Source organism: Lactuca serriola, chromosome 1 (assembly GCF_051521515.1).
Source record: "Lactuca serriola cultivar US96UC23 chromosome 1, Lser_US96UC23_V15, whole genome shotgun sequence".
Lineage (NCBI taxonomy): Eukaryota > Viridiplantae > Streptophyta > Magnoliopsida > Asterales > Asteraceae > Lactuca > Lactuca serriola.
Window position 1 is genome coordinate 29223764 of NC_136408.1, and position 26012 is coordinate 29249775.

At 33.6% G+C, this 26012-nt stretch overlaps 3 protein-coding genes across 3 annotated transcripts; all 3 read left to right on the top strand.

Moving 5' to 3' along the window:
• The first annotated feature begins 13322 nt into the window (after window positions 1-13322).
• Window positions 13323-14393, top strand: LOC145052939 (uncharacterized). Its single transcript, XM_079000875.1, has 2 exons — window positions 13323-13857; window positions 13930-14393. Exons 1-2 carry the CDS (start codon window positions 13323-13325, stop codon window positions 14391-14393), a joined length of 999 nt encoding a protein of 332 aa, XP_078857001.1.
• A 783-nt stretch (window positions 14394-15176) lies between these two features.
• LOC145079549 (cytochrome P450 81Q32-like) lies at window positions 15177-16914 on the top strand. Its single transcript, XM_079023115.1, has 2 exons — window positions 15177-16150; window positions 16240-16914. Exons 1-2 carry the CDS (start codon window positions 15239-15241, stop codon window positions 16858-16860), a joined length of 1533 nt encoding a protein of 510 aa, XP_078879241.1. The 5' UTR covers window positions 15177-15238; the 3' UTR covers window positions 16861-16914.
• Window positions 16915-20837: 3923 nt separating this feature from the next.
• Window positions 20838-25016, top strand: HOS15 (WD-40 repeat family protein). Its single transcript, XM_079023116.1, has 14 exons — window positions 20838-21098; window positions 21940-22085; window positions 22162-22660; window positions 22793-22887; window positions 23080-23126; window positions 23233-23383; window positions 23470-23533; window positions 23614-23772; window positions 23857-23978; window positions 24065-24139; window positions 24211-24264; window positions 24346-24419; window positions 24504-24578; window positions 24671-25016. The coding sequence occupies exons 1-14, from the start codon at window positions 21038-21040 to the stop codon at window positions 24888-24890; spliced, it is 1842 nt and encodes a 613-aa protein (XP_078879242.1). The 5' UTR covers window positions 20838-21037; the 3' UTR covers window positions 24891-25016.
• Window positions 25017-26012: the final 996 nt, after the last annotated feature.

A 26012-nucleotide genomic window follows, 5' to 3' on the forward strand; every position in this document is an offset into this window, starting at 1 on the left:
CCGTGGATTCGATACCTTTACCACTATACACTATTTTAGTGTGTAATATTTAGGGTTATTATTTGTGTTGGCCTCGACACCACCAAATTTTTGACGCCGTTGCCAGGGATTGGTTTATTTTTAATCAATTTATTTCTCTATGCCTAGATCTCATTGTGCAGGTACTCTAGTTTAAAACTAAAAAATTGAAGAAAAAAGTATGGTTCGGGAATGAACACTCCTTGTATTGGAGATAAACTTTCTGAGCTATCTCAGTTAGTTATGATGATTGAAAATGACCAAAGTGTGCAACCCTCGCCTCTTCTTTGTGATTTTTGTGCCCAAAATGGACAGCAATCCGACATGTGTCCATATTTACAAGGAGAATGGGAAGAAGTGCAAGAGAAGGGAAGCTACTACTGGTCAAACCAATGGAGTTATGATCAACCTCAACATGATCAATGGTGGGACAACAACCAAGTTTGGGGATACAACCAATACCAAAGCTCATACCAAGCTTGGAGTGACGACCAATACCAGCAACCTCCACAGTTCCAACATCCATATCCTTCATCTCCTCAACAACCTGAAATGCCAAGCATGTCCTTAGAGGACATTGTGAAGAGCATTGCCACATCTACCCAAAATTTCCAGGAAACAACGCAAGCTAGCCTCAAAAGCTTAGAGCAACAAATAACACAACTTGCTCAAACAATAAGTATATTGGAAGATCAAGACAAACTACCATCTGAAGAGAGCCCATGTGCCATTCCTTTGAAAGATGAGAAAAGTTTTGATGGCCCAAGAGTGTTATATGGAGAACAGGAAGAAGGCGTAGAAATGGAAGAGGCTATCAAGGAGGAAGAAAAAATTGAGAAAGATGTCAATGAAACTATAGAGGAAGTGTTCGGTGTTAACAAAAGAGAGGTTGATCCACCCACTACCATTGAGAAACTAACTCCAGTGGTAGATGAACCACAAGAGCTGGGAATGATAAATATGTCGGACCCTTTAAAGGATACATATGTCGAGAATGAAGACACCCAACCGGTCACCAACTTGACCACCATGTCAAAGATGGAAGAGTTGGCCACCTTACTAAACAAGTACAATAAATAATATGGTTTGATGCTTTCTATTATCAAAGGTCTAAGTCCGGTATGGTTCTCCCGTAAAAAGAAAGTCAAATACAAGAAAAGAGTCCCAATGGAGGTGTGGAAACTAAAAAATGTTGACACGGGGAAAATTTTCAATGTTAATGGACATCGGTTGAAACCTTTCTATGAAGGTTTTGATTCAAATGTCCAAGATGTCGTCCATTTGGATGCCCCAAAGTGTTAAAGTGAAGTTTGAAGGCGTCTCGCCAAAGACGTTAAAGAATGACATTTTTGGGAAGCATTGTGCTTTCGTCTTTTATAAACCTAAAATGATTTTGAAAGTTTTTTTTTTTTTTTTTTTTTTTTGAAAATGTTCATTTTTGAAAAATTTCAAGCTTTATTCTCACCTTTGGTCCAAACCTTTTATTGTGTTTTTGAAACCGGGACTTCGCGGGAATCATTTAAGCCAAAAATCAAGTTTTTTGAAAAATTTCAAATTTTAAGGTGCAGGAAGTCACGCGGCCCGCGGGAAAATCCACGCGGCCCGCATAAGGTCATGTGCGGCTTATGTGCGGCCCATTCCTTGCCCACGTAAAACAATCACCTCTAGCCCTGTTAAGCTCACGCGGCCGGCATGCGGGTTCCACGCGGCCCGCGGGGCTGGTTTCAACACTTAGTATTTTTGAGCTTCAGTTCACGCGGCCTTTATGCGGCCCGCATGTTTTGACCCAAAATTCTTTTGAACCTTCTGTGAACTCAAGAGAAAACCAAGAATGTTACACGCGGCCTCTAGGCGGCCCGCGCCCCGGCTGCACTCCACACAAAAACTCGATTTCCCAGAGATCTACCGGTCGGAATCCCGCGAGACCACCACCATTATTCACCATTTTCCCTCCTCTACAAACCCTTATGCTCTACCCAACCCTCCGATTTAGGTCATTTCCGCCCTTTCCTTAAGCATTGAGGACAATGCTTGTTCTTAAGCTTGGGGTGGGGCATTTTCCTTTCTTTTTAATTATTCATGCATTTTTCTTTAGCTAGGTTGCATAACATTATAGTATTAAGCTAATTTTCATTCATTTTTTTATTTATTTAAAATTCCAAAAAGATTTTATTTTCTTCTTTTTCACCTTTTATATTTTTGCATAACATTTAGCCTAAGGCATTAGCATTCATGCATTTTTGTTGTCTGTTTATTCTCACCTCTCTTGGATACCATGGAACAGGTTCATAGTTATTGTATCATTATTGGTCGAGGATCTTGTTGCTACCTCACCCATCGAACCGGGACCATTGGCCGCAGTTTGGGATTTCATACTTGGGATCAGATGCTGGTAGCTTAAAGGGGTAAGTGATCATGGCCAGGTAGTTTCATGAAAAATTATGCATACAATACTAACAACTGTAGGATATACTATAGCAATGGATGTTCTTAGCCTTGCGGTCACTACCGCCGAGAGGATCACACTTGATCATGTTTGAACTGTTAGGATGAAGCATTGGAGCTTGTCCCCGAGTAGAATCCATATCCGGTCTCTTTACATCACCATATCTTTTTGCGATTTTCTTAGAATTTTAGAGAGTCTTTTAGTCCACATTTGGACATTTTCAGTATCTTTGAAAAACCACAAGTTTGAAAAGGAGCTTATATTACATCTTTATGCTCCACACATGGTCATTTTCACACTTAGGCCATTCAGATTATATCATTACCCTTTCGATTCCACTTATACACCTTTGGGAACCAAATTTTGAGTCAAAGGGTTTCTTGTTAAAAATTTCGATAGTTAATACATTACCTTCAAGTAAAAAAAAATAAATTAATAAATAAAACAAAAAACAAAAAGAAGCATGCAAATTTTCAGTTGTAATCTCTTAAGGACATATTGATGTTTGAAAATTTTTCAGTTGTAATCTCATAAAAATGTAAATGATAATACATATTGATGAAAGAAAATATCGTGTTTGAAAATTGCTTGTTAGAAATTGTAATCTCTTAAGGACCATCATCCACACCAAAATTAACAGTAGATATTTTTAATTAGGAAGGAAGTTAAAGACTAACCTTCATGGTCTCTAGGTCTTTCCATAAGCCTTTGCTTAGACAGAATGGAATGGACAAGGTAATGGAATGAATCTAACCATCATTCCAAACACTACTTAAGAGAAAATAAATAAAGTAAATCCAAATTAAATTTTACTTTATTAGAGCCATATGACTTTGGGACTTCTTCCTTACATTATTCCCCTGATCCCTTCCGGTATGATTAAAATAATCATTAAAAAAGATAAAATAATTTAAAGATAAAGTTACATTATTGAAGAGCAGTCAAACCTTGGTCAACACATAGAGAATTCGCTATGGAATTTTAGTACTACAAGACAACGCCTGCAAAATATATATTAAAGTTTTTAATCTTTCAAATCATATATTTTTTATTTACCGAAGAAATATATAAATTTAAAGAAAAAGTTTAATTATATGTGTGATATTTTCTGGAATGGACATGGACCAAATAATCGACTTTCCAACAACATTTGAAGAGATTTGAAATGTAATTCCTTTTTCATCTAACATTGTAAGTATTTGTCCTAAACTAAGAGATAGAGTACATACTCACTCACATGTTAGACAAGATAAGTAAATAGGAATGTGTTAGGGGTGTCAGACCCAACAAATAATAGGGGTACGATATACTCCAAAGTAACACTACTTTGTTGCACTAAAAAGTAGTACAAGGCAAGTAGGGTCGATCCACAGAGACACGGGACAATCAGTCTATACCCTTTTTGCGTAAGGTACTTGTTCACAAAAGATGAAAGAAAAAAGGGGGGTTTGATTGCAATGTTTAGAAAAATAAAGTAAATTCACAAGTAATTGGCTGAATGAGTAAATTAAATTCAGATATTATAAAGACTCCAACTTCATGTATGACAGTTCAACAACGTGAATCCAAGATGACAAGACTTTTGTTTCATTCTATCTAAGTTGGTACTTGAAAGTGTTAACAAACTCTAACACTTTCCATTCACCACAATAATTAACCAAAACAAGCTCTTTGATTAATCCTAACCTTACTAACCTAATCTAAACAAGCTCTTAGAATTAGATTGGAAGATTGCATGAAGCTTTATGTGTTCCCAACAACACCCAATACTCCTCATAAGCTCGGGAGTGTAAAAGTGTATGAATAAGATTTACACTAAATTCATTCAATAGAGATCAATTTAATGCTTGTTACTTGTTCAATTTCACAAAACAATTACGGATTTTGTAAAAGAGATAACTTGAATGACCTAACCCTAATTCAAATGGCCAATAAGATCACAATTAGAATCAAACATTCGATTGAAGCAAAATCAAATTCATTAGATAGAAATTAAGAACAAACATCAAGTCATATGATTAGATTCACAACTAGAAAGTCAAAACATGAGTTGGAGAAATTAGAGTTCTAGCCACACATGACTAGAACAAAACCAGAAATCTAGAAGATGAAATCAAGAATTAAAATGCTTACAAATATGAAATCAAAATGTTTCCAAATGTTTAACGGACAATCCTTGCTAAAAACTTCAACTCCTTATCCCCAAAAATGCATTTTCTCTGCTCTGCTTACCCCCAAAATGACCTCATTCCTGTAATAAGAAAAGATGAAAAACTGCCAAAAAGACAGTTTTTTTAAGTCGAACACGCCCCGTGTCGAAATAGAGCAAATCAACACGACCCGTGTTGATTGTAAACCAACCCTTCAATTCTCTATTCCAAATTTGAAGTACGATGCTCAAAAATGCCCAGCTAGCCCAACACGCCCCGTGTCCATATAGGCTAAATGAACACGGGTCGTGTTCATCAAAGTCAAAAAATTTTGTTTGATTGTCAAACACGCCCCGTGTTGGATTCTAATGCAAACCCAACACGCCCCGTGTTTCCCTCTAAATGCTCGTCCAAACTTGATTTTTCTAATTCTTCTGATTCTTGCCCAATCGTCCCGCAATCTTCACCAACGCTCCCTAGCACCTCCAAAAGCATGCTCCAACCTCCGGTTCACCTGAAAATGACATGAAAGAGTGCAAATAAGGTTGTTCAAGAAATTAACCTAGATATGCTAAAATGAAATAAAAACAACGAAATTATGCTAAGGATATACATAGAAAAAGGGCTAAAAGTTGTGCAAAAAGGGTGCACAAAATGCACCCAACAGATCTCCCCAAGCTTAGACCTTTCTTGTCCTCAAGAAAGAACAAGAAACAGACGAAACATGACGATTTCTGGATGACAAAAAGAAACTTAGAACGAAAAGGGGATGAAGGATCCTAAAGGTTAAGAATGAATGCATGCAATGTAATGTCATGAAAATTTAAGGTATGTACAAAATACACTTGAGAAACAAAATGAAGCAAAAGAAAAGAAGATTAAGAACAAACACAAAATATGTACTTTTGTAACTAAATAAAGGTACGATCAGACTTTACATCATTAAGGCTTAGATCATTGATACCTTGGCAACCATCCTGTTTCCTTCCACATATCACAGACTCTCAATGTGAGGAAGACTCGAAACGGTGTAACCCAATAATCCAACCAAAGTTTTATTTAATCTTTATACCTTACTAAGCTTTATGGGCGAAATAACATAGTCCGGATCTCATGTCCTTAAGACTAGATGGCCAAGAATCAGAATCGACGCATCCTTAAGAACCCGTCACGGCGAATCAGCTTTCGCTGAAACAGTGAGCCCACCCGAAGGGGCCCAGCTCCTATGCTTTCACTTTTTCGAGAGCCACAAGTATCATCTCACACAGTTCTTCATTCACCAGATTTGACTTTAATTGGCTTTTGATTTGATTGAACTTTGATTTGTACTTCGTTTTGAACTTGCATTCTTCAATCTTCATTTTTGGAATTTCTTTAGATTTCTTCGTTTTCGCATTTGAGAATTTGCTTAGGGTACTAGATATGACAGTAGCTCATACCATCGTTATAGAAGGATATAGATGAAGAGAGAAGAATGTGAAGCTAGCATTTCTGAAAACACGAATTCTGGAGCTAGGGTGTCTTACATGTGGTGGTGGCGGCGGATGCGAAATGAACAACATTGACAATCATTGGTGTTTGTTGACGATGATGTGTTGATCCAAGACGGTAAAGGAGGTGACGAGTTCGACCAGATCTTCGTCATCTTTCCTTGTCTGAAGCGAAGGTGTTGCACCGGACAACAGGTGGCAGGAGGATGGCGGTGCTCCGACGAAAATGGCGGACCCTTCTGGTTTGCTGTCAAAAAACATCTCCGGCGAGGAATCCTCTCGTTGCCAGAAACCTCGGTCACCAGCAAAGCCACCAGAATCTGGTGGTGTTTCAATTTTATTAATGGGAGAGAGAAAGAGAGGGGATGGGGTGATAATACAAATAGATTTTTCTTTTTTCTTTTCTTTTTAGTTATTGTAATTATAAAAAATAGAAAATAAAAATATAAAGGGCAAAATAGTCATTTTATAAAAATTTAAAGGAAATTGGACTAAAGTGGCAAGAAATGAACACCTTTGGACCATTAATGCTAGTCCAAATCTGTTTGGCCCAAAGTGGCAATTTCGACCTAACCACAGGGACCATTCTTGCAATTTTGTCATATATATATATATATATATATATATATATATATATATATATATATATATATATATATATATATATATATATAACTTATGTTAGTATTTAATTAGTATTTGCTGATAACTTAAAGCAAAATGACAATCTATCACCACCTTGAGCTAATCGCTAATTAACAATTGGTAAACAAGACAAAATGTAGTCATCTCCATGAACAAAATCATTCCCAACTCCTTTGTATGCCCAACTACATGCTGCTTTTATTCCTTCACTTGCATATCTGTTGAAAGTAATCAAATTTATAAAAAAAAAAAATTGTTCATTTGTAATTGTTTTTTGCATCTATGTATTATATACGGTTTCACATACAAGTTGGGACAAGTATTCTGATTTCTGATGCACCTCTCCCTTGTTGGAACTTGATATGCCCATTCTTTCTGCCAAACAAAATGTATAAAAAATACTAATTAAAATCCCAAAAAAAAAACTTTCAAATTCTTAAACAAGTCATGTAAAGTTAATATGTAAAATACCATTATGTTGGTCTAAATAGCTTTGACTAGATTTTCAACATCAGAATCATAGAATATTTCTTCTGCAGTCTTAGTTATGTTGTCATCCCAAACCTGTATAACGTATTGTATGTATTTTTGATCATTAGTTTAACAAGAAATCTTAATTTAGATTACATATGAACATTGATCATGTTCCCACCTCTATCTGAAGTGAATCCTACATGTAGTGACCGTAACAGGGGCAATTTAGTCTTTTAACTTGTTAGATAATAAAGTCAAATTGGTTACTATCACATACTTGAGGAATATCTCCCATGAAATAAGAAAGAAAGAGCAGTGCTTTTATGAGATTATCTGCAAATATTTCATAATGTTTTTCATCTTCAAAGTTGATAAAATCTAGAAACAAAGAATTAGATGACGAAATTTGGGAATTTAATTACACTGAGATGTTTGTTTGCCAAAGTCGAGTACATGAGTGGTGTAGTTGTTAATTTCTTCGATGACACATCTTCCGGCCACTCCATGTATTGTTGTCGTTTTGAAATTGAGCCCCTTGTCAAATGCCTACACCCGGTACCAATCAATATCATACAATTTCATCTGCGAGAGCTTTAAATTGTAATAGCAAAAACAAAATGTATGTAAGCAGCAAGAAAACCCTAGGAAAATCAAAATTAAGGAGTTGAGGAAGGCAGAGCTTAGAAAAATGAGTTCTGATTTGATCTAAAATGAAAGAGAAGAAAGAGAGCTACATGAATATGGAACTTACAGACAACTAGAAACCAGAATAGGAAGGTTTACGATAACTGATGAATGACGACTCAACGAGGAAAGCAAATGGACCGAGAGGAAAGCAAGCGAGGATGTGATTTATAAGGTTTTCCTGTGCTTTTCAAGTATACTTCAAAGAGGGACGCGCAGGTGGACGATGGTGGAGGTGATTTTCCGGGCGGAGGAGGAATTTAAGTCGACAGAGGTCGATTAGGGTTTTTGGAGAAAATTGTTTAGAGTTTGGGAATGAAAATAAAAGCAGGGAAGGAAAAGAAAACGAGGGAAAGTAAAAATAAAGAAGAGTGGGGAATGAAAAAAAAGGAGGCGTCCATTTTCTGTGATCGATGATTGGCGAGGGATTAAAAAAAAGGTGTGTGATTTTTAATAGTCCGTCGTTGTTCCATCACTAAATTTTTTTAATTTGCGACCGATTAGTGAGTGCCCGTTTTTGTCGATAAATTCTTACAGTTCAGTCGTTAATCCCTCGATAATACATCTATAAAAGTCTATAAGTATTTTGGTCGAAATATTTATATGTGCCGTCGCTAATCCCTCTGTAAGCCGTCACTAATTAGCTACGGACAAAATCCGTAGCTGATTCCGTTGCTTATGGTCATGTTTCTAGTAGTGATTATTTGGCTTAATGAATTAAGTTATTTTGTCTATATAAGCAAAAACATCCCTCTACGATTGTTGTATTTAACATCGAATCATTAAGCCCAATAAGTAATAAACAGTCTCTAAGTATCGTTAAGCAATAATGCAAAAAATTGATAACATAAATTTAGGTAATGAGAGGTTGGACATAGGTCACAAAGGATTCGCCTTCTTTCGATTGCTTTATAGTATTGCCTAACTTCAAATTCGTCACCCTATCAATGAAAATCATTGATAAGTTTGAGTCGTATTTATTTGTTATTCTATTCTAGTATTCTACTGATTTATTTCCTACGTTTCATGCTTTAGATATGGAGGACCACACTTCATGCTTTAGATATGGAGGACCACACTGCATACACTATATTTATTAACATTCAATCTAGCTTAACATTTTTATTATTGAATATATTACATTTCTTCTCTATATAGACAACCTAATTAATCATTTCAATTCTTGTTAGCTTATTAGTAATCTAAATTATCTCAATCATTTATTATACGTTTTTTTAGATAAAAGATAATGTTTGTATATTTTTTCTGAAAAACAAATAAACCTAATTATTATAAAATAAGGTTTGTTAACAAAAGTATATTAATCGTGCAAATGAAGGAATGCCATATGGTGAAGAAATGGTTGCAAACTCAATCAATCGTTGTTCCTTGACCAACACTAGATTATGGTTGTATTTTAATGTTTTCTAGTTATTCATTAAAACGACATATTTTGTTTTAAAGTATGTCCACATGAACACTGTTTACTGTTTTTCATAAAATGACCATCTAATCCGTGAAAAAAGGCTTGCAAAATTGTGAGTTAATTTTTACTTACAAAAAAATTTAGGCTATGTTTGCCGTACTAACTGAAAAATTGTCTGACATCTGAAAAACTAGATGTTAATTGAAAGCTAACCGATAAAAAATTTTGTTGGTATTATAGCCAATAAAATTTTGTTGGTATTATAGCCGATAAACTAGTTTATCTGGAAAATATAAAGTGGCATAAAAGGGCATTTAGAAAAATATGATTTTTATAATTAATTAATGATATATTTGAATTTTTTTTAAAAAGCTTATGAAAGTTAGTCCAAGTTGTTTTTTTTTTAAATTGGTTTATAAACTACTTTTTGGTTTACCAAACATCACAATTTAAAAAAACTCTAAAAATAAACTAGATTATCAGTTAATTGTGGTGCGTCAAACACAACCTTAGAGTGTGTTTGAAACGAAGCTTTTTAAAAACTTTTAACTTTTATCTTTCAAGAAAAAGCTTAAAAAAATAATGTTTCCTTTGACAATAGACATTTTAGCTCTTATTTTAAATAAAAAGCTTCGAATCCAAAAGCTACTACTTCAATTAGCTTTTGTGAGTTTTTGGGTTTTAGTTTTTATCTAATTTTACACGTTTAAAAGCTAACAACTACTTTTGTCATACACTTAAACATAAATAAAAGTTACAGCTTCTAGCTTCCAACTACAAGATACTAGGTTTTAACCTCCAACTACGAACTAATTTTGCCAAACAAGACTTTACATTTTTTTTATGACAAAAATCAAGCTAAACTTTGCTGCGAATTTGATATTTAGCTAATGGTTTGCGTGATACCATGCATTTTTTTTTTGGCGAGTTGACTTTTTTGGATTTGTTTTTCTTTCAAAAATCACCTTGTTAAAAGAAGATTATAGTGATTTGTTCCATCTATGATCTAAGAGCATCCACAATGGTGAGTTTAATGGAAGAGTTGAATGATGTGTCATACCTACTTGTTATTCAATGGATACAACTCCACCATTGTGAAATGCCACCTTGGCATTCAATGGATTTGGAGTTCAATGACCATTGAACTCTTCAATGGGAAAAAAGAAAGTATTTAAATCTTTAAATAAATACTCTTTTAATATGTTCCATTGAATTTGTAGGGGGCGTTTGTTTTTTCTTTGAAGATCTGTGCGGTGTCTTCTGTCTGCGCGGCGCAGACCACGCGCAGACCTAGACGTCTGCAGTGTGTTTGTTTTTCTGAAGTGCGCAAACATAAAAACGTCTGCACGAGGTCTTCACCACACAGACTTGGGTCAGCCTCTTCTAAGGTCTGCGAATTGATTTTAACCTAAAAAAAAACGCGTCTCTTTCTTTTTCTTTTGTTTGCGCCTCCATCGTCAAAACATCCCAACCGATACCTTGACCACTCCATCTTCAATCGATCGTCAACCTCCGATTACCACCGCCGGTCGCCGCCATCCTCCGATTAGCACCGCTAGTCGCCGCCTTCGATCGTCCAGGCGAGTGGGCATCTCCGACAAACAACGACCAACAACGAACAGCAACAAAAAATCCATCTTCAATCGATCGTCAACCTCCGATTACCATCGCCGGTCGTCGCCATCCTCCGATTAGCAGCGCCAGTCGCCGCCTTTGATCGTCCAGGCGAGCAGGCACCTCCGACCAACAGCGAACAACAACAAAAAAGGTTTGTTTCGATCATTTTTTTTCCAATTCCAACATGAAATTGTTGATTACTATTGCTGGAAAACTCACTAATACACTAATTTGTTGATAAATTGTTGTTAATTGAGGATTATTCTTGCTTCAAATTGTTGGATTGTTGTTAATTGTTGATAAATGTTGCAGAAAATTCTAGTGCTTCAATTTGTTGTTAATTGTTGTTAAATGTTGTTAAAATTTGTTTTAAATTGTTCAATTTGTTGTTAAATGTTGATGAAAATTGTTATTTCATTGTTTTTTTTTTTTTTTTTTTTTTTGCTGAAATGGTTATAAATGTTGCTGAAAGTAATATTTTTTTTGCTGAAATTGGTGTTAGAATGTGTTGAATATGCTAAAAAATGTTTCAAATTGTTGAAATAGGAAGCTGTTTTTTTTTTGCTGAAATAGGAGGCTGAATATGCTGTGAATTGTGAATTGTTTATTGCTGTGAAAATTTGTGCTGAAAATGTGAAATAATGCAGTCAACTAACGATATCTAACAAGTCACGTGAAAATCACACTTTAGATGTGGAGTGTTTATTGTTTTTTGGTTTTGAAAAAACTCTTGATTGTTTCAAATCATTATTTTTTGTTGTAATGTGTATGATATGCAATACATTATGAAATCATATTTGTCAATTTGTGAATGCTACAATACCTTATGAAATTATTATTGTCTATGTTATATTGCTTATTAGAAATGGGAGAAAAACAACAATGGACCAATGAGCATTTAAAATGCTTATTAGATACTTGTATTGAAGAAGTAGAGAGTGTCGGTAGAAAAGGATTAAGTTTGCAGAAAGACTCATGGATAACGCTTGGAAGAGTTCTTAAGGAGAAATTTGGGTTTGAGTTGAGTCAAAAACAAATGAAAAACGCATATGACAATCTGAAAGCCAAATACACAGGATGGGTGTATTTAAAAAACAAAACTGGTAATATATACAACTCTCAAACAAACACTTTTAACTTAACAGCCGAGGAGTGGGATGATTTTAAGAAGGTATATACACATTTATATATTAAAAATTTACGTTTGAAGTTGCCAAATATTCTTATACTATTTTTTGTTACATTTGGGTTTAGGGGCATCCGAAGGCTGCTTCGTTAAGAACAATTCCACTGCCTTTTTCCAGATCTTTGTGCACGTCTTTTTGATGGAAATAATGCTACTGGTAATTTTAGGAGTTACTCAACCCAATCATCATCAGTAGCTGGAGCATCCTCTTGTCGTCTTCCACCACTTCAGATTACCGCCACCCCTTTTCATGCAATAGATGATGATGGTGATGACACTTCCCACCATGAGCCACCACCTTCTGCTGCTTCCCCTTATGCAGCTTCACCTTCTGCTGCTTCACCATCTGGTAACCCCAACAAAAGGGCTAAACCCTCAACTTCTATACCTCCTAGTGCCTCACCTTCTGTTGCTTCACCATCTGGTAACCCCAACAAAAGGGCTAAACCCTCAACTCCTATACCTCCTAGTGCCTCACCGTCTACTTCTTCACCTGATGGAACTTCTATTACTGGTGACGATTTAGCATTAGAAATGAAAAAAGCTCTACAAAGTTTGACTAAAGGGTATACGATCCCTCAATGTTTAGAGAAGTTAGAGGTGCTTCAGTTAGGCCCTACCGATCCTTTACGCTTTGTTGCATATCATATTTTTGGAGGGACCATGAACATGAGAGAGATGTGGATGCATTTGCCCGATGTTCCCGAGATTTTACGAGGATGGCTTGAGATGAAGGGTACAAGTTTAGGAGTTTTGAAGGATGGAAAGATTGTCCGATGATTTTTCTAGTGTTGAAACTATTTGTTAGGTCTTTTTGCCTTTGTTGGAACTATTTTATTAGGTCTTTTTGCCTTTCTTGGAACTATTTTTTTGTTATTTTGCTACTTGGAATATGGTTTATCTAATGTTTTTTTGGTACTTGAAATATGATTAATGTAATGTTTATTTGCTACGTCAAATATAGTTTATGTAATGTTTTTTAAAGTTCTAGTTTGTTGATTTTAGGTTCATAATGGATCACGATCAAAAGTTACTTCTCGTAATTCTTATGTACCTGTACATCCGTTTTTTTGGAAGAGGGGTGTGAAACGATTGCGGGATAATGATTCGGAAATGACAGGACATGAATACACATTGGAGTTGTTACACCGTAATTAATCGTTTACAATGTGTTGAAGTACTACGCATGTCCCGTGACTCTTTTGTACGACTATGTGCTCATTTTAGAGCAAATTACTCATTAAAGGACAACAAACATGTATCGGTTGAGGAAAAGATGGCCATGTTTTTTATGATGATCGGTCATAATCAACGTTACGTGATTATCAAGCGGAGATTTCAACACTCGAAGCAAACAATTCATAAATTTTTTTATGAAGTGTTGGAAAAAATGATGCTTTTCGCACAAGATGTTATACTACCAACTTCTTTTAATCCGAATCCAAACATTCCAGGACATAATAGGAGGCTACGACGGGTTTTCAAAGGGGCGGTTGGTGTACTTGATGACACTTTGATACATGATGTTGTCCCTACTAAGAAACAAGACTTATATAGAAGTAGGGGAAAGGGAGACTGCTACCAAAACGTATTGGCAATTTGTGACTTCAATATGATTTTCACATTTGTTGTGGCCGGGTGGGAAGGGGTAGCGCATGACTCTAGAATATTATCAGAAGCAATAACCGATCCACAATCATCATTCCCGTTTCCACCACCTGGTAAGTTTTTGTTTTTTTTTAAATACTTTTATCTTAGTTTGAAAATTGATTAGTGTTTTGCATTTTTTACAGACAAGTATTATCTTTGTGATGCCGCGTATGCACACACTCGAGGATTTATGGCCCCTTATCGTAATGTGAGGTATTGGCTTGGAGATTTTCGTCAAAGACGTGCATTGACCAATAAGGAAAAATTTAACCATGGACATGCAAAACTTCGAAATGTCACTGAGCGTGCTTTTGGTGTTTTGAAAGCACGCTTCCCTATATTGAAGAGAATGGCAACATTCCCGTTTGTGACACAAAGAAACATTGCCATGGCATGTTTCGCACTTCATAATTTTATAAGGAGAGAAGGAATGAGTGATGAGTATTTTGCACGATACGATGAACCCAATGTCTCGTTTCGAAATAACAATGTGGGCGTTGATGATGATGAAGACGGGATTCCAACACATGGTACTACAGCAGACCGTGAATATATGACTCAGTTACGGGATGAAATTGTTGATCAGTTGATGCACAATATAGATTGAATTGTTTTAAAAGAAATTGTTATTGTAAAACCAATTTTTTTTTTATTGTATGACTAATTTAGATGCATGAATTTTATTTTCAATGTTATAAGACTATTATTATTAAAATGTTGGTGTTGGAAAATCATTTTATGTTTGTAAAATCATTTTATTTAAAATTTCAGTTTATTTCAGCAGTCTGCAGACGTTAAAAAACAAACAGTCTTCTTATTGCAAACTGCAGACGTTTGGTCCACCTCTTCTACTGCAAAGGCTTGCAGATGTGGTCCGCAGACTGCAGATATTTTGGCTTCAGAAAAACAAACAGCACCGTAGAGTTTAATGCATTGTGGGATAAAAAGAATAGAGTTGTATGAATAGTGGATGATGACGTGTCACTCCATTGAACTTTATAGAGTTCAATGTATTCTGGATGCCCTAATAATGAAATGAGTTTTATTTGTGATATTACCGAAAATATGGATTATTGGGAATAGTCAATACTAGAAAAATTATCTCGTCATCTTACTATCTTAGTCAATAAATTTGTCTGAGAAACATTTTTTCTTGATGGAGAAGTAAAAAAGATAGCGTAATCAATGACATCACGTATCTTGCTTTTCTTGCAACCAGTGTTGTGAACCATTCAAGAAAACAGCTTAATTCAAACAGATCCTATCTGTATATTATAATATAATATCATATTCATATGCAGACAACCTCGTAATGGAGAGCCACAGTAGCCCCACATCTCCACCGTGATACACAAGCACTCTGTCTATCTCTCTTACTATATATATGTACGTGTGTATATATAAGTCCATATACACTGCAACACCTTAACGACACACGCACAGAGATAACTAATGGATCAAACTCATATTCTCCTCACTTCTTTTTCATCCTTGATCTTTCTTATCTATCTTTACAGGTTTCTTATACGCAGAAAGGTGAGAAATCCACCACCAAGTCCACCTTCTCTTCCAATAATCGGCCATCTTCATCTGATTACCAAAGGACCTGTTCATAGAGTGCTTGAGCAGCTTTCTTCCAAGTATGGTCCTGTTATGGCTCTTCGTTTTGGCAATCGCCCTGTGCTCGTAGTAACCTCTCCATCAGCTGTCGAAGAGTGTTTCACCAGAAACGACATCGTGTTAGCCAATAGACCACTTCTTCTAAGCGGCAAATATCTTGACTACGACCACACCACACTTGGTGCTGTACCTTACGGCCGTCTCTGGAGAGACCTCCGCCGTATTACCACCCTTGAACTCTTCTCAACAACCAGACTCAAGGCTTACATGGGAGTCCGACATGATGAAGCAAGATCATTAGTTAAGTCTCTGTTCCAAGATTCCGGAACTAAAGATTTCGCGAGAGTAGAAATGAGATCAAGAATTCAAGCTGTATCGTTTAATATAGTCATGAGGGTAGTCGCCGATAAACGGTTCTATGGAACGGAGGTGGCGGACTATAAAGAAGCTGAGAAGTTCAGGGATATAATAAGGGATGTATTCGAAATCAGTGGGGCATCAAATCCAGCTGACTTCATCCCTCTTTTAGAATGGATTGATATTCAGGGTTTGAATAAAAAGCTTTCGATGTTGCAAAAGGAAACCGATACCTTTTCACAAAGCCTGATAGAAGAACGTCGGAGCAAACGCCGGAATTCTTCTTCCGAGGAAGGAAAGCCCAAGACATTCATCGACGCTATGCTTTCTTTGCAGGAATCAGAACCAGAATACTACACCGATGATATAATCAAAGGCAATATACTGGTATGTAAGCTCAATCGCATTAATTAAATATATTCTTTCAGGTTAATTAATTTTTGTAACTTGATGGCATAATTAATCTTTTTGTGTAGACATTGCTACTCGCCGGAACAGACACATCGTCGGGAACAATAGAATGGGCAATGTCGCTTCTACTGAATCACACAAAAGAGTTGGAAAAAGCTAGAGAAGAGATCGATGAGCACATTGGACATGAACGTTTGGTAGAAGAGACCGATCTTCCAAATCTTCCATACATTCAATGCATCGTGAACGAATCTCTTAGACTGTTCCCGGTAGCACCATTGTTGGTGCCACACGAGCCTTCAGAAGACTGCACGATTGGAGGATTCGACGTGTCACGTGGCACGATGGTGTTGGTGAATGCATGGGGTATCCATAGGGACCCGAAAGTGTGGGAGGATCCGTTAAGTTTCAAGCCAGAGAGGTTTGAAGGAATGGGAAATGCAAATGAGGGGTATCGGTTTATTCCGTTTGGAATGGGACGTCGGCAGTGTCCTGGTTCAGGGCTTGCGAATAGGGTGGTGAGTTTGGCGTTGGCGTCGTTGATTCAGTGTTTTGAATGGAAAAGAGTTGGGGAAGAGCTGGTGGGTTTGTCGGAAGGGAAAGGTCTAACCATGCCTAAACAAGAGCCTTTGGAGGCAATGTGTAGAGGACGGCAAAGAATGAGTCTTGTTCTTAGTCAGCTATGAAAATGGTGTTTTGTTTTCATATACCTCAATATTAATATATTTTAATTTTAATTACCTTGTTTGTCTTTTATTTTAGTGATTATATGTCATTTCATAAACAATTTTATTTAAGACCATGTACTATTACATGTGTTTATTTAAAATAAAAATAAATATGAAAATTCTAAACATTTGAAAAAAAGTTTGAATTTATTAAAAAAAATTAGAAAAATATTGAATTATTAAAATTAAAATGATTTTTTATCTTTTAAATTTAAACAAATAATTTAGATAAATAAACAAAGGAAACTAATAAAATTTTAATTTTGAAATTTTGAAATTAGAAGGAAAGTCAATTATTAAAATTGATATGCATTTATTATTATATTTATTGCAATTATTACATTTAAGTATTATGTGAAATTTATTAACTGGAAAAAACCATAAAATATCATGTGGAAAAAATTTAATTGAAAATAATCACAAAATGACATATGGTCAAATCAATGTGAGTGTGACATGTGGCAAAAAAATTTTCATTTATTAGAATAGATTGTTAGAAAAAAAAATTGAAAATCTAAAATTATGGATATAAAAACTAAAGGTGTACACAGTGAAGTTCATAATCACTACATTTCTTAATATTTTATTATTTTCTTTCCTACAATATAATGCACTCTACAATGTTTAATAGAACACTACAAAAGTCAATTTGTAATATTTATTTAAGAATTAGAAAAATTCCATTGAAAAGTTTAATGGTTATTTAACTTTGAATCATTGAATGCGAATTTGAAATTTTAACTTTTTAACCGGATCAACACCAAATGGTTTAAGCAACCAGACCAATTTGAATTGGATTTCTCTTTCTAACAGCAAATTGGCTGGTGAAATACCGACAACCATCAATCAGTTATCGAATCTTACCATTTGAATCTCGGAAACAACTCATTTTCAGTTATGCTTGGGGATTGTAAAAGCTTGGTTTTGTTCTTCAGTCATATTAGCTACCATGTCAAAACCAGTTATTAGATTCATCATGTGGTTGAATGAATATTCTAGTGATTTCGTAACTCCTCCGACTAGCTACTCTAAACTCGGGTATGTTTTTTTAGGCCATAGTACATTTGATTTTGTATGTGTTTGTGTGTGTGTCGGGGGAGGGGGTATTTGTGTGTATAAATCAATATCATAATTGTTGCTTGGGTTTGTGAAGCAAAACTCACTTACCAGATTTCATCAAGTTTAATTTCCATGTTTTATTTTGATTTTGGTTAGATTTTCTAATTTGTACAGTGACGTAAATGCCAATTTTAGGTTAGGTTCTTATGTTTGATTTCAAATTTAATTATAAGGTTTGATTTTCATCTTTGATTTTGGTTGTTTGACAGCTTCGATTTCATGTTTTATTTTGGTGTGATATTATGTTTTCGTTTTTGGTTTAATAGTTTGATTTTAGGTTTGGTTTTGAGTTTTGATTTCAGTTTTTTTTATTTGGTGCAGGTGGTAACTATGATGGTTGTAGGAGGTGAATGGTAGTGTTGGTAGTGGTTGTCGGATATGAAGGACGGTGCCCAATGGTGGTTGTCAGCGGTGAAAGATAGTGCATGTTGGTGACTGTGGTGGTTGTCGGGTCTCTAAACAAGGAAGGGGAAGAGAGAGAGATAGAGAGAGAGAGAGAGAGAGTTTTGGCGACCTTTTTATTATTATTTAATTATTAAGATAATAAAATAAATATTAAAAAGCTAAAGGAATCAATAGGGGTAACATATTATTTTTAAGTGAGATTTTGACCAAAACCACAAAAAGATCCAAAATTAGACCACTGGTACAAGTCCAAACTTTTTTTTAACTAAAATTGTAGTTTTTTGTCAACCACATGAATCATTTTTGTAGTTTTCTCATATATATATATATATATATATATATATATATATATATATATATATATATATATATGTGCCCGTGCAAAACGGCGGTGATATATAGTTGTTTTTGGTGAATGGTTTCTTACGATGAAATAATTATTATATTTTATTATTAGTTACTATGTATTAAAAATTACCATTTTAAATAAAATATTTATATTTTTATATCTTATGTTTATATTGTCTGTTTATACTATTGACATAAATTAATTAATATTTTTGTTTAGTTTAAGAAATATAAATAATTTTATACACATGAATTTAATATTTTAATATTTTTATTTTGCTCCAAATTGAATTTCTTAATTACTTTCTTTAATTTAAATCTTCAAACTTTTGGCAAATTTAATAAATATATTATATGGTTTTTTTTAACCGACAAATATAATATATAATCTACTCCTAAATTAACACCTAAATTCAGCTACGTTCACGACGAGACTTGAACCTTCGACCTCAACGAAGGAGGGCACCACCTGATATTGTTAGACTAGAAGCCTTTTGGTGAAAACATATTATATGTGATTAAATTCATACATACTAAATGAACATAAAAATAAGCATGAAAACATAAAGAAATTGAAATTTATACCGACACATACACAAAAGTAAGTAAGTAATATTTTTTAAAGTTAAGGAACGAAAGTTTAAATAAATAAAATGTATTATATGTGACCCGACTCATACGTAGAAATAGTATATAAAAATAAGCACGAAAACATAAAAAATTAAATCGAAACGTAGACAAACTTGAATTTATACTAACACATACAAAAAACAAGAAAGTTTTTTTTAAAAATTTACGAACGAAAGTTCTAATTTTACATTGAAATGTTGACCTCCTCGAACATACCCACGCATACATAAAAATAAGCATGTAAAAATAGTTTGTTTAAGTTAACTGTAACATCTCAAAATCACGGTAAAAATTATCATTTTTTAAATTAAAAGAAATCATTGTTTTCAAACAAAACTCATATCAAAACAATGTAATTTTTTTATTCAATGTTGAAAAAAAAAACAGCAAATGCATAACAAAATGAAATGTGTCAATCTTAAACAAAAGGTCTATTAAAGTGATATGTGGCATAGAAAAAACTATTCTTATTTATTAAATAAGTTAGATTATTTAATGTATTCAATGAATGAGTGTATATAGGGGTCTTTGTTGGTTCGGCTTGATCCGATTTAATTAAATAAATCAAAATAGATTTCGATTTTCAAAACATAGATCCGAATAATCCAAACTAAATTCAAATCTGATATAATCCAACCAAATTATAATTTAATTGGATCTGTTTTTACAATTTGGTTTTTAAGAGGCGAGACATTTTAAAAAAATATAACTTAAATATTAGTCAACTCTATAAAAATAACTAAAAAAATTAGTTATGATATATAATTATAGATAACTATTAAGAAAAATTGATTATAGTTTAATATTTCATTGATAAAAAAAACTTTTGATAAAAAGTGCATATTAATGAATTATTTTGGATGAATCTTTCTAATACTTAAGAAATACTTTTGTAATTTTATAAATGATTAAAAATATATATAAAAGATAAATAATAAGTTGTTATTCGGTTTTTCTAGACTATTCGATTCTTATTTTATAAACCAAACCAATCCGAAATCAAAAATAATAATTCGGTTTAGCTTAAAATCAATTCAAAAATCTATATATCCAAACAAAATAGTTTAATTCAAATTGTTCGATTGAATAATTCGATTATAACCAAATAGTGAACAACCATAATATATATATATATATATATATATATATATATATATATATATATATATATATATATATATATATATTGATTTTTTATATGAGTGAACACCTATTTAATATGTATTTTTCTTTTATGAGAAATTAAATATTCTTTTATTTTTTTTTTCCTATCATCTTTCTACGTATTTAGAACTATAACAATTATCATATTTAATAAAATTTTAATATACTTGTTATGAAAAATCATTAAAATAAGATAGGATATTAATTTCTCGTTCTTTTATATATAGCAAAACCATAAATCGGTTTCGTAAAATAGTTGCTATTAGACCGGTCATCGTATCAACCCCATTTGAGCACCCAAAAAACTCTTTCGGGTTTTGCCCATTTGAGAATCATCTTCCCCCTTTTTAACCCCCCGTCACTCCAAAACCCTTCTTCCGCCCTTTCGAGCCCTGTCTAATTTTATCCCAATTCGAGCAATTACATCTGGAATAAATCGAATTAGGGCTTGAATGTTGATGATTTCGCAATGATTAACATCAATTCGCGAGAGTTGAACTATCTAGTGTACCGTTATCTACACGAATCAGGTCTGTTCTTACTCCACTTTATTATTTTTATGTTTTTTTTTTTTTTTTTCAGTTGTTGCTGAATTAAGAAAATGTGTTTCTCCTTTTCGGTTTGTTTTGCTTGGATTTTCAAAAATCGGGGGTCAATAGACTATTTTAGGCTCTAGGTCACTGAAAGTTAACTAATTTTATGATATTAGCGTTGTTGATTTTAGTGACATCTAGCATTTTAAAGAATTGGGATTTACAGGAGTACCATGGGGTTTAGGTTATGCTCAAAACACTCGTATGATTCACGACATACGGTGGGGTGGGGTAAAGCAGAGCGATTTTGAAATCTAACGGATTTATAAGACTACAACTACTGGGACTGATGATATAAATACAGAATTTTATAATTAGTTTCACTCTCTTGCGATCTCAAAGTTTGTGATTGACTTCTATTTTTGTGCCTGAACTGGAAGTTGTATTCCATTAGATTATTTCGTGAAACCCATGTATGTAAGGGTCGAAATACTACTTACAGAAAGTGTATAACACCATCCAATTTGTCATTGAAGTTTTTTAATTATCACCACACCCTGACACTTTTTATAACGTGGTTGCTTCGATATCTTGATAATGCATGAGCTAACAAGGTTGGATTACATGATAACAATAGTCATAAACATGTAATTTCAGCACAAAATGTCAAGAAATTTTTGAGAATGCTTTCAACTTGTTAGATTCACAATTGAAGTTTTGAATTCTAGTAGAGCATTTCTGTTAAGATGAGACCTATAAAGGGTTTTTTTACCTGTTCCCTTTATGTTGTATAATATATCCCTTGAGTTATCTATATAAACCTCCTATGTTTTTTCAGGTTTCACACATACTGCCTTCACATTAGGTTATGAGGCTGGGCTGAATAAAAGCACAATAGATGGAAATTTAGTTCCACCTGGTGCTCTTGTTACATTTGTGCAGAAAGGAATTCAGTATCTTGAGCTAGAAGCTAACCTCACATGCGTAAGCACACAGTTACAATCTTTATTCCTTTTACTGTGTGTAACACTTTTGTTTATTTGACTTGGGTTGTCTCCAGAATGATTCTGATATCGATGAAGATTTCTCTTTCATACAACCGATCGATCTCATCACAAAGGATGTTTATGAACTACAAAAAATGATAAAGGAGAAGAAAGAAAGTCTTCAGAAAACTAAAAACAGAGAAAAAAACAAAGAACATGAGCAGGAACATGCAAGAGAAAAGGAGAAAGAACATGTGAAGGAAAGAGAGAAAGAACATGAACAGGAAAATGCTAGAGAAAGAGAAAGGGAACGAGGGCATGCTAGAGAAAAAGAAAAGGAACAGGAAAGACAACACAGAGAAAGAGAAAAGAGAATTGAGCAAGAACAACATAGAGAAAAAGAGAAGGAAAAACAACTAAGGGAAAAAGAACGTGAGTTGGAGAAAGAGAAGATAGAGAGGGAAAGAGAAAGAGAAAGAGATAATAAGGGTAAACACAAAGAGAAAGAGAAGAAAAATGAGGATCTTGAGGATAAGATACGAGTCCAACCTGAAGAAAATGTGATTGCAGAAGGTAATTTTGCATTCTTTGTGTTAGAGAAATATGATTTACAATGTTTATAACTTATAAATCTAGCTTTATATATTATTATTATTATTATTATTATTATTATTATTATTATTTTTCCTCATTTATGTGAAATAGGAGCAGAACCAATGGAGATTGACACAAGCTCAACAGCTTTGCCTTCTGTTATCCCCAACTCTGATGTGACAATTTTAGAAGGTCATACTTCTGAGGTCTGTGTAAATTCTTAATTTCATTAAATCTTGCTTTAAACTTTTCTTGAAGAACATTGATTCTTTTTTAATTCAGTCTTTTTCAATAGGAATGGATTTGAATTAATTAACTAAGAAAAGTACTTGGCATTAAAATGCTCTCAAAACAATATTCATGGTTTCATATTAAATTAATTTAACCATTTGTCTCAGGTTTTTGTATGTGCATGGAGTCCAACTGGCTCTCTTTTGGCATCTGGGTGGGTATATTTAACTACAAGTAGATGATCATGATGATGTTTTATTTTTAAGTAAAATATTAATTGGAAAATTCTAGATTCTGAATTGAATTTATTATATATTTAGGTCTGGAGATTCCACAGCTCGAATTTGGACCATTGGTGATGGACCTTGTAGCTCAAATTTACAAAAAGGCCCCTTAGATGTTGCTGTTTTGAAACACTACAGAGGTAGAACAAATGATAAGAGCAAAGATGTAACCACACTTGACTGGAATGTGAGTCTTTTTTTATTTTTTTTTTTATTTAAATTTTTACTTTTTACTGTTGCATCTCATACTGATAAATGAAATTTGTAATGTAGGGTGATGGAACTTTACTTGCAACAGGTTCTTATGATGGACAAGCCAGAATATGGAGTAAAGATGGTAAATTTAATTAAATTACATTTTTGCATTTTCAATATAGGTTTTTTTAAAATAAAATTAAGTTAGGTTTATTTATTTAGGGGAGCTGATGAGTACATTAACAAAACATAAGGGGCCAATATTCTCTTTAAAATGGAACAAGAAAGGAGACTATCTTTTAAGTGGCAGTGTAGACAAAACAGCAATTGTATGGGACATTAAGACTGGAGAATGGAAACAACAGTTTGAGTTTCATGCAGGTATTTTGTTTCTTTCTTTTTATTTTTAAAATTTATGTTTTGTTATATTTAATTTAACTTATTTAAAAAAAAAAAAAACTGCAGCTCCTACTCTTGATGTTGATTGGCGCAACAATGTCTCATTTGCAACTTGCTCAACTGACAACATGATTTATGTCTGTAAAGTTGGAGATAATCGACCAGTTAAAACTTTTGTGGGCCATCAGGTATAACAAAAAAAAAATTAATATCTATAAATTTTTTATTGAATTATATTATTAATTAATAATATGTTAATGTTACTTACAACCAGGGTGAAGTGAATGCCATCAAATGGGATCCTACTGGTACACTTCTGGCTTCATGCTCAGATGATTCTACCGCAAAGGTAATTATTTTTTTTTATTGTGAATTTGTTTTTTTCTATATATTAATTACTTAAAATTAATTATGACACAGATATGGAGCGTAAAGCAGGACACCTGTTTGCATGATTTAAAGGAACATACAAAGGTATGAGTATGACATATGAATCATAACATATGATTATTTTTGTTTTTAATTATAAAATATTAAATATAAATTAATATGCAGGAAATATACACCATAAGATGGAGCCCAACAGGCCCAGGAACAAATAACCCTAACCAGCCGCTAGTGCTAGCAAGGTAAATATTATTTATTTATTTATTTATTCAGTATTTTTCATGATGTTGATCTCTTTATATATAAAAAAAAAAAAAAAAAAACAGTGCATCGTTTGATTCAACAATAAAGCTATGGGACGTGGAAACAGGGAGCCTCCTCCACAGCTTAGTTGCACATGGGTAACTACTCTACTACACAATTATTTCATTTTTAATTATGTTGTGTTTTGGAATATATGGTATTAATTATATGTTGAATTGAATGGATGAAGGGATCCGGTATATTCGGTGGCATTCAGTCCAAATGGGGAGTATTTGGCGAGTGGGTCATTGGATAAATGCATGCACATATGGTCTGTGAAGGAAGCCAAAGTGGTGAAAACATATGTTGGGAGTGGTGGGATATTTGAAGTTTGCTGGAACAAAGAAGGTGATAAGATTGGTGCATGTTTTTCAAACAATGTAGTTTGCATTTTGGACTTTCGTATGTAATCTTTAATCTTTATCTTTTTTTATTTTATTTTTAAATTTGTATTGTTTGAGGAGGCTGCTTGCTTGCTTGTATATGAAGACTAAATTTAGGTATTTGGGAAATTGGAATTAGTAAACCTTCAATCATGCTTTACTATGCTTTGTGGATATGCATCTTTGTTGATTTTCCACCTAACAAATAAGTTGGTTGTCTTATAGAGTAATATTGCCTTTTGTGATATGAATACGATCAATTTTGGTTTGTGGCAAGTTCAAGTTGGGGTTGTTGGGATTTGTTGATTCAATCGAGACAACGCATTGAAGGGAAAAAGAATTGATCGCTATTTGAGAACAAATTTAATTCATTTGTGTCTTGCAAAGAATCAACACCAAATGAACTTTGGGATAACCTTCAACAAGTGGATTAAGAAAAAGGTATCTCGAATAGTTTCTATCTTATGGAACCGTTTCATACTCTATTTATGAACAAAGATACAAAAAAAAAAGGATCGTCTAATTGTGCTTATAAAATCATTTCATGTTGGAAAAGACCCTAAAATATGCTCATATTACTAGTAAACTCATGTGGAGAAGAGACCCGAAGGTAGGATTTTAATGTGCAATAATGGGAAGAAAGTAACTCTAATAAGATTCCCACATGCTACACGTGTGGAATATCTCTTGATAGAATGTTATTCAGGTTGGAACCGGACTGAACGGATCCGAACCCGGATAAAGGTAATTGCGTGAACTGAAAACCGAACCGATTAACCAATACGGGTTTGGTTCGGTTCGGTTATTACCCAAATAACCCGAATAACATGTATAAGATGATTAAAGACTTAATATAACCGAAAAAAAACCTAATAAATCGTATTAAGATTCTATAACCCGAATTAATAACCCAAATAATAGAATAACAATATACTTTTATACATCAACATAAAACATTCAAAGAATAACATAATACAATAACACATTGAAAGAATAACATTTACATAGTAGATTAACATAATGAGAATTAATTTCTTACTTAAGTTTCTTGAGTTGGAGCCTATTTTTCCATGACTAGACAAAGTAGAAATTTGTGAATCCTTAGAGACAATAGGAACGGTCAATTTTTGAAAGTCTGAAACAAGAGGA

Bases quoted from the DNA above. Each gene is read 5' to 3' on its own strand.
- LOC145052939 (XM_079000875.1), top strand. From the start codon at position 13,323: ATGTCCCGTGACTCTTTTGTACGACTATGTGCTCATTTTAGAGCAAAT. The intron at 13,858-13,929 runs GTAAGTTTTTGT...CATTTTTTACAG, and splicing joins ATTCCCGTTTCCACCACCTG to ACAAGTATTATCTTTGTGAT.
- LOC145079549 (XM_079023115.1), top strand. From the start codon at position 15,239: ATGGATCAAACTCATATTCTCCTCACTTCTTTTTCATCCTTGATCTTT. The intron at 16,151-16,239 runs GTATGTAAGCTC...CTTTTTGTGTAG, and splicing joins TAATCAAAGGCAATATACTG to ACATTGCTACTCGCCGGAAC.
- HOS15 (XM_079023116.1), top strand. From the start codon at position 21,038: ATGATTAACATCAATTCGCGAGAGTTGAACTATCTAGTGTACCGTTAT. The intron at 24,420-24,503 runs GTAAATATTATT...AAAAAAAAACAG, and splicing joins CAGCCGCTAGTGCTAGCAAG to TGCATCGTTTGATTCAACAA. The intron at 24,579-24,670 runs GTAACTACTCTA...GAATGGATGAAG, and splicing joins CACAGCTTAGTTGCACATGG to GGATCCGGTATATTCGGTGG.